Source organism: Salvelinus sp. IW2-2015, linkage group LG13, assembly GCF_002910315.2.
Source record: "Salvelinus sp. IW2-2015 linkage group LG13, ASM291031v2, whole genome shotgun sequence".
NCBI lineage: Eukaryota > Metazoa > Chordata > Actinopteri > Salmoniformes > Salmonidae > Salvelinus > Salvelinus sp. IW2-2015.
Genome location: NC_036853.1, coordinates 47,408,869 through 47,424,202, shown reverse-complemented (window position 1 = coordinate 47,424,202; position 15,334 = coordinate 47,408,869). Strand labels below are relative to the sequence as shown.

Genomic DNA, 15,334 nt, shown 5'->3' with positions numbered 1-15,334 from the left:
CAGCCTCAGAATTGCAGCCCAAATAAAATGTTTCACAGAGTCAAGTAACAGACACATCTCAACATCAACTGTTCAGAGGAGACTGCGTGAATCAGGCCTTCATGGTCCGATTAATGCAAAGAAACCACCACTAAAAGACACAATAAGAGGACTTGCTTGGGCCAAGAAACACGAGCAAATGGACATTGCTCCCGAGTGGCGCAGCGGTCTAAGGCAACTGCATCTCGGTGCAAGAAGGTGTCAATACAGTCCTGCTTCGATTCCAGGCTGTATCACATCGGCCGTGATTGGGAGTTCCATAGGCGGCGCACAATTGGCCCAGCAGTCGTCCGTGCCGGTGTTCGGTTCCGCGCTCATTGTAAATAAGAATTTGTTCCTCACTGACTTGCCTAGTTAAATAAAGTTTCAATTAAAAAAAAATATATAATATATATATACATAATATACATTTTAACATATCAAGGATATGGAAAGATTCTGTGTGGCGAATGGGTCTTAGATCCCTCCCAATTTTTTCTCCAATCCATAAAACTACTTAAAGGGCTGTCATTATCCTCGCAAGAGAGGGTGCTGGAGTATTGAAACGGGTGTCTAACTATATGCATAAGATTTTTTTTTTTTTTTTACTGTTTAAAAAAAACTCTAACCAATTCTGTTAGTATACAAGAATATTATTGCTCAAATTGTTTGAGCATACAAATATTTATTTATTTAATTATATTAACTACGCAAGTCAGTTAAGAAACAATAATTATTTACAATGTTGGCCTATCAAAGGCCTCCTGCGGGGACAGGGGCCTGGGATTAAAAAAATAAAAAAAATAAATATAAATTAGGACAAAACACACATCACAACAAGAGAGACAACACTACATAAAGAGGGACTAAGAGGACAACATAGCAAGGGCAGCAAACACACGACAGCCACAGCATGGTAGCAATAACAACATAACAACAACATGGTAGCAGTACAAAACATGGTACAAACATTATTGGGGCCACAGACAACAGCACAAAGGGCAAGAAGGCAGAGACAACAATACATCACACAAAGCAGCCCAACTGTCAGTAAGTGTCCATGATTGAGTCTTTGAGTGAAGAGATTGAGTTAAAACTGTTCCCAGTTCTGAGAGGTTAGTGCAGAGGATGTGTGTGCTTTGGGGACCTTTAACAGAATGTGACTGGCAGAACGGGTGTTGTATGTGGAGGATGAGGGCTGCAGTAGATATCTCAGAAAGGGGGGGTGAGGCCTAAGACAGTTTTATAAATAAGCATCAACCAGTGGGTCTTGCGACGMGTYTAKAGAGATGACCAGTTTACAGAGGAGTATAGAGTGCAGTGATGAGTCCTATAAGGAGCATTGGTTGSAAATCTGATGGCCGAATGGTAAAGAACATCTAGCCGCTCGAGAGCACCCTTACCTGCCAATCTATAAATTATGTCTCAGTAATATAGCATGGGTAGGAWGGTCCTCTGAATCAGGGTTAGTTTGGCAGCTGGGGTGGAAGAGGAGCGATTACGATAGAGGAAACCAAGTCTAGATTTAACTTTAGCCGGCAGCTTTGATAGGTGCTGAGAGAAGGACAGTGCACCGTCTAGCCATACTCTGAAGTCCTTGTATGAGGTGACTACCTCAAGCTCTAAACCCTCAGAGGTAGTAATCACACCTGTGGGAAGAGGGGCATTCTTCTTATCAAACCACATTACCTTTGTTTTGGAGGTGTTCAGAACAAGGTTAAGGGTAGAGAAAGCTTGTTGGACAAAGAAAGCTTTGTTGTAGAGCATTTAACACAAAATCCGGGGAGGGGCCAGCTGAGTATAAGACTGTATCATCCGCATATAAATGGATGAGAGKGCTTCCTACTGCCTGAGCTATGTTGTTGATGTAAATTGAGAAGAGRGTGGGGCCTACGATCGAGCCTTGGGGTACTCCCTTGGTGACAGGCAGTGGCTGAGACAGCAGATTTTCTGACTTTATACACTGCACTCTTTGAGAGAGGTAGTTAMCAAACCAGGTCAAAGACCCCTCAGAGACACCAATACTCCTTAGCCGGCCCACAAAAATGGAATGGTCTACCGTATCAAAAGATTTGGCCAAGTCATAAAAAATAGCAGCACAATATTGCTTWGAATCAAGGGCAATGGTGACATCATTGAGGACCTTTAAGGTTGCAGTGACACATCCGTAACCTGAGCGGAAACCAGATTGCATACCCGAGAGAATACTGTAGACATCAAGAAAGCCAGTCAGTTGATTATTGACAAGTTTTTCTAACACTTTTGATAAACAGGGCAAAATAGAAATAGGCCTATAACAGTTAGGATCTGCTTGATCTCCACCTTTAAATAAAGGACAAACTGTGGCTGCCTTCCAAGCAATGGGAACCTCCCCAGAAAGGAGACAGGCTTGGCGATGATAGGGGCAGCAACCTTAAAGAAGAAAGGGTCTATACCATCTGACCCAGATGTTTTTTGGGGTCAAGTTTAAGGAGCTCCTTTAGCACCTCGGACTCAGTGACTGCATGCAGGAAGAAACTTTGTAGCGGGACATGGGAAAAAGAGGGAGAAGCATCGGGGATATTCGCATTAGAAGGGATGGGAGATGAGGAAATGTTGGATAGGGAAGGAGGCATGGCTGAGTCAAATAGGAATCCTGACTTAATGATGTGGTGATTAAAATCTCAGCCATGTGCTTCTTGTCAGTAACAACCACATCAACATTAAGGGACATAGGCAGCTGTGAGGAGGAGGGTTTGTTCTCCAGGTCTTTAACCGTTTTCCAGAACTTCTTGGGATTAGACCCACAGAGAACTGCTCCTTAAAGTAANGAATCAAGGGCAATGGTGACATCATTGAGGACCTTTAAGGTTGCAGTGACACATCCGTAACCTGAGCGGAAACCAGATTGCATACCCGAGAGAATACTGTAGACATCAAGAAAGCCAGTCAGTTGATTATTGACAAGTTTTTCTAACACTTTTGATAAACAGGGCAAAATAGAAATAGGCCTATAACAGTTAGGATCTGCTTGATCTCCACCTTTAAATAAAGGACAAACTGTGGCTGCCTTCCAAGCAATGGGAACCTCCCCAGAAAGGAGACAGGTTAAAAAGGTTGGAGATAGGCTTGGCGATGATAGGGGCAGCAACCTTAAAGAAGAAAGGGTCTAAACCATCTGACCCAGATGTTTTTGGGGGTCAAGTTTAAGGAGCTCCTTTAGCACCTCGGACTCAGTGACTGCCTGCAGGAAGAAACTTTGTAGCGGGACATGGGAAAAAGAGGGAGAAGCATCGGGGATATTCGCATTAGAAGGGATGGGAGATGAGGAAATGTTGGATAGGGAAGGAGGCATGGCTGAGTCAAATAGGAATCCTGACTTAATGATGTGGTGATTAAAATCTCAGCCATGTGCTTCTTGTCAGTAACAACCACATCAACATTAAGGGACATAGGCAGCTGTGAGGAGGAGGGTTTGTTCTCCAGGTCTTTAACCGTTTTCCAGAACTTCTTGGGATTAGACCCACAGAGAACTGCTCCTTAAAGTAACGAACTTTGGCCTCCGAAAAGCCTGAGTGCACTTATTTTTTATTTGCCTGAACGATAGCCAGTCAGCCTGAGTATGCGTGTGCCAAGCTTTTCGCCAAATGGAATTCTTGAGGTGGAGTAACTCTGCAAGATCACAGTCGAACTAGGGGCTGAACCTGTTTTTAGTATTAATTTTCTTTATGGGGGGTGTGTTTGTTAACAATACCACTGAAAATATCAAAAAAGAAGGTTGAAGCATCTTCAACAGAGGGGATCAAGCTGATTCTATACCATTTTAGAGGCCAGTTCATGAAGGAAGGCTTGCTCATTAAAGTTTTTTAGCAAGCGTCTATGACGAATCAGGACAGGTCGTTTCACTMAACAGCCATTTCAAACACAGGCTGTAAAACAGTGATCACTAAGGTCATTACAGAAAACACCAGACTAATGCCTATCAGGATTATTTGTGAGGATAACATTGAGGAGCGTAGCTTTTTCTGGGTGTTTGGAGTCACACCTTGTGGGATTGGTAATAATCTGAGAAAGATTTAGGGAGTCCCATTGCTTTAGGACTTGGTCAGGTGGTTTAAGCATGTCCCAGTTTAGGTCACCTAGCAGGAAAAATGCAGACTTAGTGTAAGGGGCCAGGAGAGAGCTTAGGCAGGTAGGGWACAGGCCGGTGCTGATGGAGGACGATAGCACCCAGCAACAGTCAACCAAGAGCTATTTGAAAGTTGAATGCTTAAAACCAGCAAATCAAATTGTTTGGGGACAGACTTAGTGGAGAGAACCGAGCACTGAAGGTGATCCTTGGTAAAGAGTGCCACTTCCCCACCTTTGGAAGATATGTCTTGCCGCAAAAGGTTATAACCAGAAAGGTTAACATCATTATTCAAAACACTCTTCCTTAACCACGTCTCTGTACCAGTCAAAAGTTTGAACACATCTACTCATTCCAGCGTTTTTCTTTATTTTTTACTATTTTCTACATTGTAGAATAATAGTGAAGAGATCAAAACTATGAAATAACACATAAGGTAGTCACCTGGGGGGGTATGATATTTGTGCGTCTAACTTTCACACATCATTATTCACGATTTCTTCAGGATTATCTACATTAATGTATTAGTGTTTAGAAACATATTCTATTCACAATAAGTTCTAAACAGTTCATCCGATATGGATGAAAATACCCTCAAATTAAAGCTGACAGTCTGCACAAAGGAAAACACCCCAAAACGATATTTTGGTATTCAGAAAGTATTCAGACCACTTCACTTTTTCCACATTGTGTTACTGTACAACCTTATTCTAAAATTYAGAAAAAWATATATTTTATCCATCTACACACAATACCCCATTGGGGGCAAGAAATTTGAATTATTTCGCTCTCAAGAAAAGGGTGCCATTGAAAGGAGGGATTACTGGGGTAGCTGTAAATGTAAAAGCTGACCAACTGAATTGGAAGATTCCCGGTGTTTGTGATGCTCGTTTTTTTGGTGCGATGCAGACAGTGTGGCGAGAGTAGTGAAACAGAAGWSTCATTATCTGTTCTTTTGAGTTTTGATGAGTCTTTGCCRGACAAAGTGATGTTAGAATATAAGTTATCCTGTAGGCGCTTCTGTGCCSAATACATTACGTTGTTACAGGTGTCAAGCTTATGGGCATGTGGCAGCAGTGTGTAGGAGGGAAGTTCATACAGTAGGTATGAGACGTGTGCAGAAGGGCATGAGACAAAGGAATGTATAGCATTGGGGAAAGTAGTGGTATGTGTTAATTGTAGGGGTGCCCATGGGGCTGGGGATCAGAAATGTCCCGTGCGAGAGAGGCAGGTTGAGATTTCCAGGGTTAGAGTAGAGCAGAAGTTGTCATATGCTGAGGCAGTGAAGAAAGTAGAGGAAGATGGGTCAAGGGGGAGGGATCCTGAGAGGAGTGATGTGAGTAGTAGATATGTACCAGTACAGAGGGATAGGCCAACAAGTGATGTTTCAGTAAGATTKGATTTTTAGCAATGGTTATCAACTGTARTGCAGGGATGGAACTTAAGTCGCAGAAAATTGAGGTTGTGCTGGCAGCTGCAGAGGTAGTTGTGCGTGCGAGACTTGACATCAGAAGAGTTACAGGGTGTGTTAAGTGGTGGTGTCCCATCCTTTCGGGTTGTTGGCCGGAGGTAGGACTAAATAGATTTAAATAGTGGAGTAGGGTGGTGTTAATATTTTTGTGAGTGTAGTGTTAGGGTATTCTTTTCTTTTTTTAAGCAAAGTATAAGGGAATTGTACTCCAGTCTAGTAGGTGGCGGTAAATCAACATATTGGATGCCAACCGCCGTTAAACCTCATCGAAGAAGAAATAAAAGCGGGTACGCTTTTCATTTAGGCAAGCTTTGCTCTACGACGCCAACCTATAACGTTTCTCTTCACTGTAAACGGAAGTGAACAATGACTAAGAACAATTTCCACGTTAGCGTTTACTGTTGTGATTATTTTAACTACACAGCATCACATACTTACGCCATGTAGTCTTTATTTCGCGCTGGAGTTAGGACTTGGTTGAAAGACGTTATATAGGTAACGCAAACTGCTAACAATGGCTAACTGTATGGTTTTTCACACTCAAATAGCCTCCATCATGGAGGTGCTAGCGAATGCAGCAGTAGCAGAGATTTGTAAACTCGTAGACGACGACTATGCAGTGTTTCGTTTGGAAATTTCTGAAAGCCAGAAACAAAACAGGGCATTGCGGAGGAAACTACAGTTTCAGGAACTGAAGGTGGCACGGGAGCGCGCAGACAGAACAATGCGAGAGCGCGTCCTCGCCAGTAGTGTCAAGATCCTCGACCGAGGAATGACYAGAGGTACTTTTCGCAGAAGGCGGAGACTGCGCGGCCTGTCGCCGTTCATATATGCTGTAGCTCAACGCCCGTTCCCCTCTGTGTTCAGATGTGTTACCCAGAATCCGGTCTTGGTCAGATTTAGGATAGTATGCAATATTTCCGCTGAATACTTAACTATCTTGCGCAAAGACACTGTCATATTCAAACCAGATTCTTGATTTACTCCATTTCCTATTTACTCAATGAAAACAATGTGATGCATGGAACATAACACATCAATGAATAGATAGTATATCAATAAGTTATGAGAAGTGTCACCTTATATCCTTGCCAATTCTAGACCGTGTTTAAACTGTCAATAGTGGGAATATACTGTTGAGCATTGACAGTAGCTAATCTAACCACCTCTTCTCCCCAATCACTCTCTCAGGTGGCAGACATCTCACTGGAGGCCACAGGAGCTTTGTGAAGCCAGCAGGACACCATACATGGAGAGATGACCAACCAATCATTGTTGATGAGGGGAGTGGAACCTCAACCCAGCACYTTATCATGATAGAGGTTAGTGTAATAGTTTTGCATAAAAAATTACAGTCACTTTGTAAATAAAATGTGTCCTGTTTGTTTCAGAAAGGCTCCCCTCAGCTATTCACTTCYGCTATCTGCCTTAGGGGAACTTGAGAGACTTCCCTACAACATTATCCAATACGTCATGGTTCCTCGTTTTGTAGGTTAAGAATTTGCTTGAAATTTATATAGATATATATATTAAAATGTATGTGTTTCCAAGGTAATGTACTTACCATATGCCGGTTTTCAACGTATCTGACGACCAAGAAGAAGCATAAAGCCTAAACGTTAATCATTAAATGTTTAGCGTTTTTTTTAGTACTGGCTGGCAATGTTCAGTAAAAACGGTCCAGCGTAATCTAATATAAAGCATATCAAACGGATTGTAATTTAAAGGTTTTTATCGTCCTGTGAGTCCAACTTGAGCAGGCACGCTAACAAGGCTGCTGAGTTTAAAGGCATCTCAATACACGAATACGAATATAATTGTACCTTCAAAAAGTATTCACACCTCTTAACTTTTTCCACATTTTGTGATGTTACAGCCTGAATTGAAAATGTATTAAATTGCATTTTTGTGTCACTGATCTCCACACAATACCCCATAATGTCAAAGTGGGATTTTGTTTGTAGAACATTTTAGAAATGAATACAAAATTAAAAGCTGAAATGTATTGAGTCACGTTTTCAACCCCTTATCAGGAGTACAKATTTGCTTAACAATTCGCATAATATGTTGCATGGACTTATTCTGTGTTCAATAATAGAGGTTAACATGATTTTTGAWTAACTAGCCCATTTCTATACCCCACATATACAATTATCTTTAAGGTCCCTCAATCGAACAGTGAATTTCAAGCAGATATTCAACCACAAAGACCAGGTAGGTTTTTCCATTCCTCACAAAGAAGGGCACCTTTGAGCATGATTTAGTAATTAATTAGGCTATAGATGGTGTATCAATACACCCAGTCACTACAAAGATACAGGCGTCCTTCCTAACTCAGTTGCCGGAGAGGAATGAAACTGATCAGGGATTTCACCATCAGGCCAATGGTGATTTTAAAACAGTTACATAGTTTAATGGCTGTGATAGGAGAAATCTGGGGATGGATCAACAACATTGTAGTTAGTCCACAATACTAATGTAAATGACTGAGTGAAAAGAAGAAAGCCTATACAGAATAAAAATATAACAAAACATGCATCCTGTTTGCATTAAGGCACTTCGGAAAATATTCAGACCCCTTGASTTTTTCCACATTTTGTTAGGTTACAGCCTTATTCTAAAATTGATTCAATTGTTTTTTTCCCCTCAGTCTACACACAATACCCCATAATGACAAAGCAAAAACAGAATTTCAGCAATGTTTGCTAATTTATAAAATTTTAACTGATATGTAAATGTGATAAGTATTCAGACCCTTTACTCAGTACTTTGTTGAAGCACCTTTGGCAGCGATGACAGCCTTGAGTCTTGGGTATGACGCTACAAGCTTGGCACACCTGTATTTGAGGAGTTTCTCCCATTCTTCTCTGGAGATCCTCTCAAGCTCTGTCAGGTTGGATGGGGAGCGTTGCTGCACAGCTATTTTCAGGTCTCCAGAGATATTCGTTCGGGTTCTGGCTGGGCCACTCAAGGACATTGAGACTTGTCCCGAAGCCACTCCTGTGTTGTCTTGGCTGTGTGCTTAGGGTCGTTGTCCTGTTGGTAGGTGAACCTTCGCCCCAGTCTGAGGTCCTGAGCACTCTGGAGCAGGTTTTCATCAAGGATCTCTCTCTACTTTGCTCCGTTCATCTTTTCCTAGATCCTGACTAGTGTCCCAGTCCCTGTCGCTGAAAAACATCCCCACAGCATGATGCTGCCATCACCATGCTTCACCGTAAGGATGGTGCCAGGTTTCCTCTCGAAGTGACGCTTGGRATTCAGGCCAAAGAGTTCAGTCTTGGTTTCATCTGACCAGAGAATCTTGTTTCGAATAGTCTGAGAGTCCTTTAGGTGCCTTTTGGCAAACTCCAAGTGGGCTGTCATGTGCCTTTTACTAAAGAGTGGCTTCCGTCTGACCACTCTACCATAAAGGCCTGATTGGTGGAGGGCTGCAGAAATGGTTGTCCTTCTGGAAGGTTCTCCCATCTCCACAGAGGAACTCTAGAGCTCTGTCAGATGAACCATCGGGTTCTTGGTCACCTCCCTGACCAAGGCCCTTCGCCTCCAATTGCTCAGTTTGGCCCGGGCGGCCAGCTCTAGGAAGAGTCTTGATGCTTCCAAACTTCCTAGATTTAAGAATGATTGGGCCACTGTGTCCTTGGGGACCTTCAATGCTACAGAAATGTTTTGGTACTCTTCCCGAGATCTGTGCCTCGACACAATCCTGTCTCAGAGCTCTACGGACAATTCCTTCAACCTCATTGCTTGGTTTTTGCTCTGACATGCACTGTCAACTGTGGGACCTTAAATAGACAGGTGTGTGCCTTTCCAAATCATGTCCAATCAATTGAATTTACTACAAGTGCACTCCAATCAAGTTGTAGAAACATCTCAAGGATGATCAATGGAAACAGGATGCACCTGAACTCATTTTCGAGTCTCAAAGKAAAGGGTCTGAATACTTATGAAAATAAGGTATTTATTAAAACCTGTTTTCACTTTGTCATTATGGGGTATTGTGTGTAGATTGATGAGGGGAAATGTTTTTTTTTTAAACAGGCTATAATGTAACAAAATGTGGAAAAAGTCAAGGGGCTATATACTTTCCGAAGGCTCTGTAAATCTGCAAAAAATGTGGCAAGAAATGAAAGCTTTGTAGTSAGGACATAAAGTTATGTTTGGGGCAAACACTACACATCACTGAGTGCCGTTCTTCATATTTTCAAGCATGGGGGTGGCTGCGTCATGTTATGGGTATGCTTGTCATCGGCAAAGACAAGGGAGTTTTTAGGATAAAAGGTAACAGTATAGAGCTAAGCACAGGCAAAATCCTAGTGAAAAACCTGGTTCAGTCTGCTTTCCAGCAGACAATGGGAGACAAATTCAGCAGGACAATAACCTAAAACACAAGGCCAAATATGCATTGCAAGATGACCTTGAATGTTCCTAAGTGGCCTAGTTACTGTTTTGACTTAAATTGTCTTGAAAATCTATTGCAAGACTTGAAAATGGCTGTCTAGCAATGATCAACAACCAACTTGACAGCTTGAAGAATTTAAAAAAGAATAATGTGTAAATATTGTACAATCAATCCAGTTGTGCAAAGCTCTAGTAGACTTACCCAGAAAGATTCACAGCTGTAACCGCTGACAAAGGTGATTCTAACATGTATTGTTTTATGGGTGTGAATACTTATGTATATGAGATATTTCTGCATTTCATTTTCCAAAAAATTGCTAACATTTCAAAAAATATGTTTTCACTTTGTCACTATGCTGTATTGTGTATACAGTGGCTTGCGGAAGTATTCACCTCCCTTGGTATTTCTCCTATTTGGTTGCCTTACAACCTGGAATTAAAGTGGATTTTTGGGGGGTTTGWATTAGAGGTCGACCGATTATGATTTTTCACCGCCGATACCGATTATTGGAAGACCAAAAAAAAGCCGATACCGATTAATCAGTCAATTTCTTAAAATGTATTTGTAATAATGACGATTACAACAATACTGAATAAACACTTATTTTAACTTAATATAATACATCAATAAAATCAATTTAGCCTCAAATAAATAATGAAACATGTTCAATTTGGTTTAAATAATGCAAAAACAAAGTGTTGGAGAAGAAAGTAAAAGTGCAATATGTGCCATGTAAGAAAGCTAACGTTTAAGTTCCTTGCTCAGAACATGAGAACATATGAAAGCTGGTGGTTCCTTTTAACATGAGACTTCAATATTTCAAGGTAAGAAGTTTTAGGTTGTAGTTATTATAGGAATTATATAACTATTTCTCTCTATACCATTTGTATTTCATATACCTTTGACTATTGGTTGTTCTTATAGGCACTTTAGTATTGCCAGTGTAGCAGTATAGCTTCCATCCCTCTCCTCGCCGCTACCTGGGCTCGAACCAGGAACACATCGACAACAGCCACCCTCGAAGCACCGTTACCCATGCAGAGCAAGGGGAATAACTACTCCAAGTCTCAGAGCYAGTGACGTTTGAACCGCTATTAGCGCGCACCCCGCTAACTAGCTAGCCATTTCACATCGGTTACACCAGCCTAATCTCGGGAGTTGATAGGCTTGAAGTCATAAACAGCGCAATGCTTGGAGCATTGCGAAGAGCTGCTGGCAAAACGCACGAAAGTGCTGTTTGAATGAATGCTTACGAGCGTGCTCGTGCCTACCATCGCTCAGTCAGACTGCTCCATCAAATCATAGACATAATTATAACATAATAACACACAGAAATACGAGCCTTAGGTCATTAATATGGTCGAATCCGGAAACTATCACCTCGAAAATAAAACTTTTARTCTTTCAGTGAAATACGGAACCATTCCGTATTTTATCTAACGGGTGGCATCCATAAGTCTAAGTATTCCTTTTACATTGCACAACCTTCAATGTTATGTCATAATTACGTAGAATTCTGGCAAATTAGTTCACAACGAGCCAGGCGGCCCAAACTGTTGCATATACTCTGACTCTGCGTGCAATGAACGCAAGAGAAGTGACACAATTTCACCTGGTTAATATTACCTGCTAACCTGGATTTCTTTTAGCTAAATATGCAGGTTTAAAAATATATACTTCTGTGTATTGATTTTAAGAAAGGCATTGATGTTTATGGTTAGGTACACGTTGGAGCAACGACAGTCCTTTTTCGCGAATGCGCACCGCATCGATTATATGCAACGCAGGTCACGCTAGATAAACTAGTAATATCATCAACCATGTGTAGTTATAACTAGTGATTATGATTGATTGATTGTTTTTTATAAGATAAGTTTATTGCTAGCTAGCAACTTACCTTGCTTCTTACTGGCATTCACGTAACAGGCGGGCTCCTCATGAGGCAGAGCGTTGGACTAGTTAACCGTAAGTTGCAAGATTGAATCCCTGAGTGACAAGGTAAAAATTGTCGTTCTGCCCCTGAACAAGGCAGTTAACCCACGTTCCTAGGCATCATTGAAAATAAGAATGTGTTTAACTGACTTGCCTAGTTAATAAAGGTGTAAAAAATAAAATAAATCTGCAAAATCGGTGTCCAAAATTACCGATTTCCGATTGTTATGAAAACTTTGATAGCCTAATTAAATCGGTCGACTCTAGTTTGTATCATTTGATTTACACAACATGCCTACCACTTTGAAGATCGAAAATAGTTTTTATTGTGAAAACAAATAAAGAAATTAGACAAACAAACTTGAGCGTGCATTACTATTCACCACACAAAGTCAATACTTTGTGGAGCCACCTCTTGCAGCTGCAAGTCTCTTGGGTAATGTCTCTATAAGCTTGGCAAATCTAGCCACTGGGATCTTTGCCCATTCTTCAGGAAAAACTGCTCCAGCTTCTTGAAGTTTGCTGTAGCACCAGCTCCAGCTTCTTGAAGTTTGCTGTACACCAGCGGAACCCATCCATCTTTAAGTCATACCAAAGATTCTCAATTGGATTGAGGTCTGGTTTGACTACGCCATTCCAAGACATTTAAATGTTTCCCTTAACCACACAGTGTTGCTTTAGCAGTATGCTTAGGTCATTGTCCTGCTGGAAGGTGAACCTCTGTCCCAGTCTCAAATCTCTGGAAGACTGAAACAGGTTTCCCTCAAGCATTTCTTGTATTTACGCCATCCATAATTTCTTCAAATCTGACCAGTTTCCCATCCCTGTAGATGGAAAACATGGATGGTGTTCTCGGGTGATGAGAGGTGTTGGGTTTGCGCCAGACATGTGTTTTTCTTGATGGCCAAAAGCTTAATTTTAGTCTCATCTGACCAGAGTACCTTCTATATGTTTGGGGAGTCTCCCATGCCTTTTGCGAACACCAACATGTTGTTTATTTTTTTCTTTAAGACATGGCTTTTTCGCCACTCTTCCGTAAAGCCACTCTGTGGATGTTACGGCTTAAAGTGGTCTTATGGACAGATCTCCAATATTCGCTGTGAGCTTTGCAGCGCTTTATGTTTTTTGTTTATTTTCTCTCTTGTTGCTTTTTTTTTTCTCTATTTTTATCCTCTTTTTTTGTTTCTCTTTAGTTTTTTCTTAGTTGTGTGGCCATATTCCTTTAATTTTTTTTTGTTTTTTTTTTAATCATGGATTAATGGCCTCATTGGTATTTCAAAGTTTCAGATATTTTGTTATAACCACCCGTTATCTACTCTCCACAACTTTGTCCCTGACCTGTTTGGAGAGCTCCTTGGTCTTCATGGTGCCGCTTMCTTGACTTTCAGAACAGCTGTATATATACTGAGATCATGTGACACTTAGATTGCACACAGGTGGACTTTATTTAACTAATTATGTGACTTTAGAAGGTAATTGGTTGCACCAGATCTTATTTAGGGGCTTCATAGCAAAGGGGGTGAATACATATGCACGCACCACTTTTCAGTTTGTTTTATTTTTGTAATTTTTTAGAAACAAGTTATTTTTTACATTTCACTTCACTAATTTGTACTATTTTGTGTATGTTCATTACATGAAATCCAAATAAAAATCTATTTAAATTACAGGTTGTAATGCAACAAAATAAGAGAAACGCCAAGGGGGATGAATCCTTTTCAAGGCACTGTAGATGGGTGAGAAAACAATCGATTTAATACATTTTGAATTCAGGCTGTAACACAACAAAATGTGGAATAAGTCCAGGGGTATAAATACTTTCTGACGGCACTGTATATCTTATTTTTTCACCACGTTTCCATGAATTTGATGATATAAACGCGAAGCCTATTATAAACATGTACTTCTTGTGTCAGTCTGCAGAGGCTGCAGGTCCTGAGGTCAAGCAGGAGAGGTCTGAAGGAGAGGAGGACCCACGGCACAGCAGAGACATCCAGACTGCATCAGCGACTGGAGTGGCGCCCCCTGTAGCCACGGAGGACCCCACCACCATTCCAGCGCAACCCAAGACCCAATGCAGCATCACGGAGGTCAGTGGAACGCCGAACGCCGCCCTCAAGTCAGAGACAGACACCGAGACTTTAACGGGGCTGGGGCAACTTGGCTGTCCTCCTGCTCCCCGCTCAGAGAATTTACTTTACGGTAGCCCGAGGACGGTTCTATCCCATCAGGACTCAGGTGACTCGTTACAGACTGGCAATGATCCGTCCTCTTCATACGCTACAGAGACAGAGATGATACCTGATGACATGCCTGTGGGCTTAGATACACAGACTAATCCTATGAGAGGGGAAATGAACCCGTACAGTAGTAGTGTATACTCTGAAGGGTGCCTAGAAAAGAAAGGAGAGGATATAGTGGTAGATGCGGTGACTGTGAAAGTGGAGGGTGATGCACTGACATGGAATGTAGACGAGACTCACTTAAGAGAAGGACACTCACTAGGCAACACCAGTGACTTCTTAGACTACAGGGAAAGTTTAGAGACAAATCTAAATGTCGTGACCCACTCCCCTTTACTCACTTTCAGGGATCGCGACCCAGAGTCCACGTCGATGAAACCTTCCGATTCACACGGTCGCATCCTTTTCGATCAGGTATTGAACTCAAACAAAAGGACTAGAGCTAAGGCTCAGGGAGAGGGAGCCACAACAGGCAATAGTAAAGAGAAACGGTTCCTCTGCATGTTCTGTAACAAAGGCTTCAGCTGCCCCCAGAAGGTGGAGATTCACCAGAGGGTCCACACAGGGGAGAAACCCTTCAGCTGTACCCAGTGTCACATGCGCTTTGCCCAGGCTTGCACCCTGAAGAGGCACCAAAGGGTCCACACGGGGGAGAAACCCTACAGCTGTACCCAGTGTCACATGCGCTTCGCCCAGGCTGGTAACCTGAAGATGCACCTGAAGGTCCACACGGGAGAAAGGTCTTCTGACATTTAGATAAAATCCTGCATTAAAGACAACGGTGAATTGTCATTGTTCTTTAGATAAAATCCTGCATTAAAGACAACGGTGAATTGTCATTGTTGTCAGCATAAAATATCCACAGATGCATTTGAATACTGAGTAACAGATTTCAGGGTTGAATATTCCTGGGTAGAATATTTCATCCAGATGTTGATATATAAGCCTAAAAAGTCTGTACATATTGTGTATACTGTGTAAGCTAAATCATGGTCACAAATGCCTTTTTCATTACTTCCATTCAACTTCTTATTTTTTTCTACAAGAAAATGAATTAAATTGATCAATTCATGCAGATTTTTTGTTAGACATTATGTGTGGTTTTCACATGGTGTATCTAACACTTGTTTGTTTAATAACACAAAATGGGACTTTTCTAAGAC

General features: G+C 41.5%; 1 protein-coding gene across 1 annotated transcript; it reads left to right on the top strand.

The window, feature by feature from the left end:
- The first annotated feature begins 5,897 nt into the window (after positions 1 to 5,897).
- LOC139028592 (uncharacterized) lies at positions 5,898 to 14,975 on the top strand. The gene is made up of 4 exons (XM_070446422.1): positions 5,898 to 6,379; positions 6,789 to 6,919; positions 13,599 to 13,664; positions 13,845 to 14,975. Exons 1-4 carry the CDS (start codon positions 6,112 to 6,114, stop codon positions 14,925 to 14,927), a joined length of 1,548 nt encoding a protein of 515 aa, XP_070302523.1. The 5' UTR covers positions 5,898 to 6,111; the 3' UTR covers positions 14,928 to 14,975.
- The last annotated feature ends 359 nt before the right edge of the window (positions 14,976 to 15,334 follow it).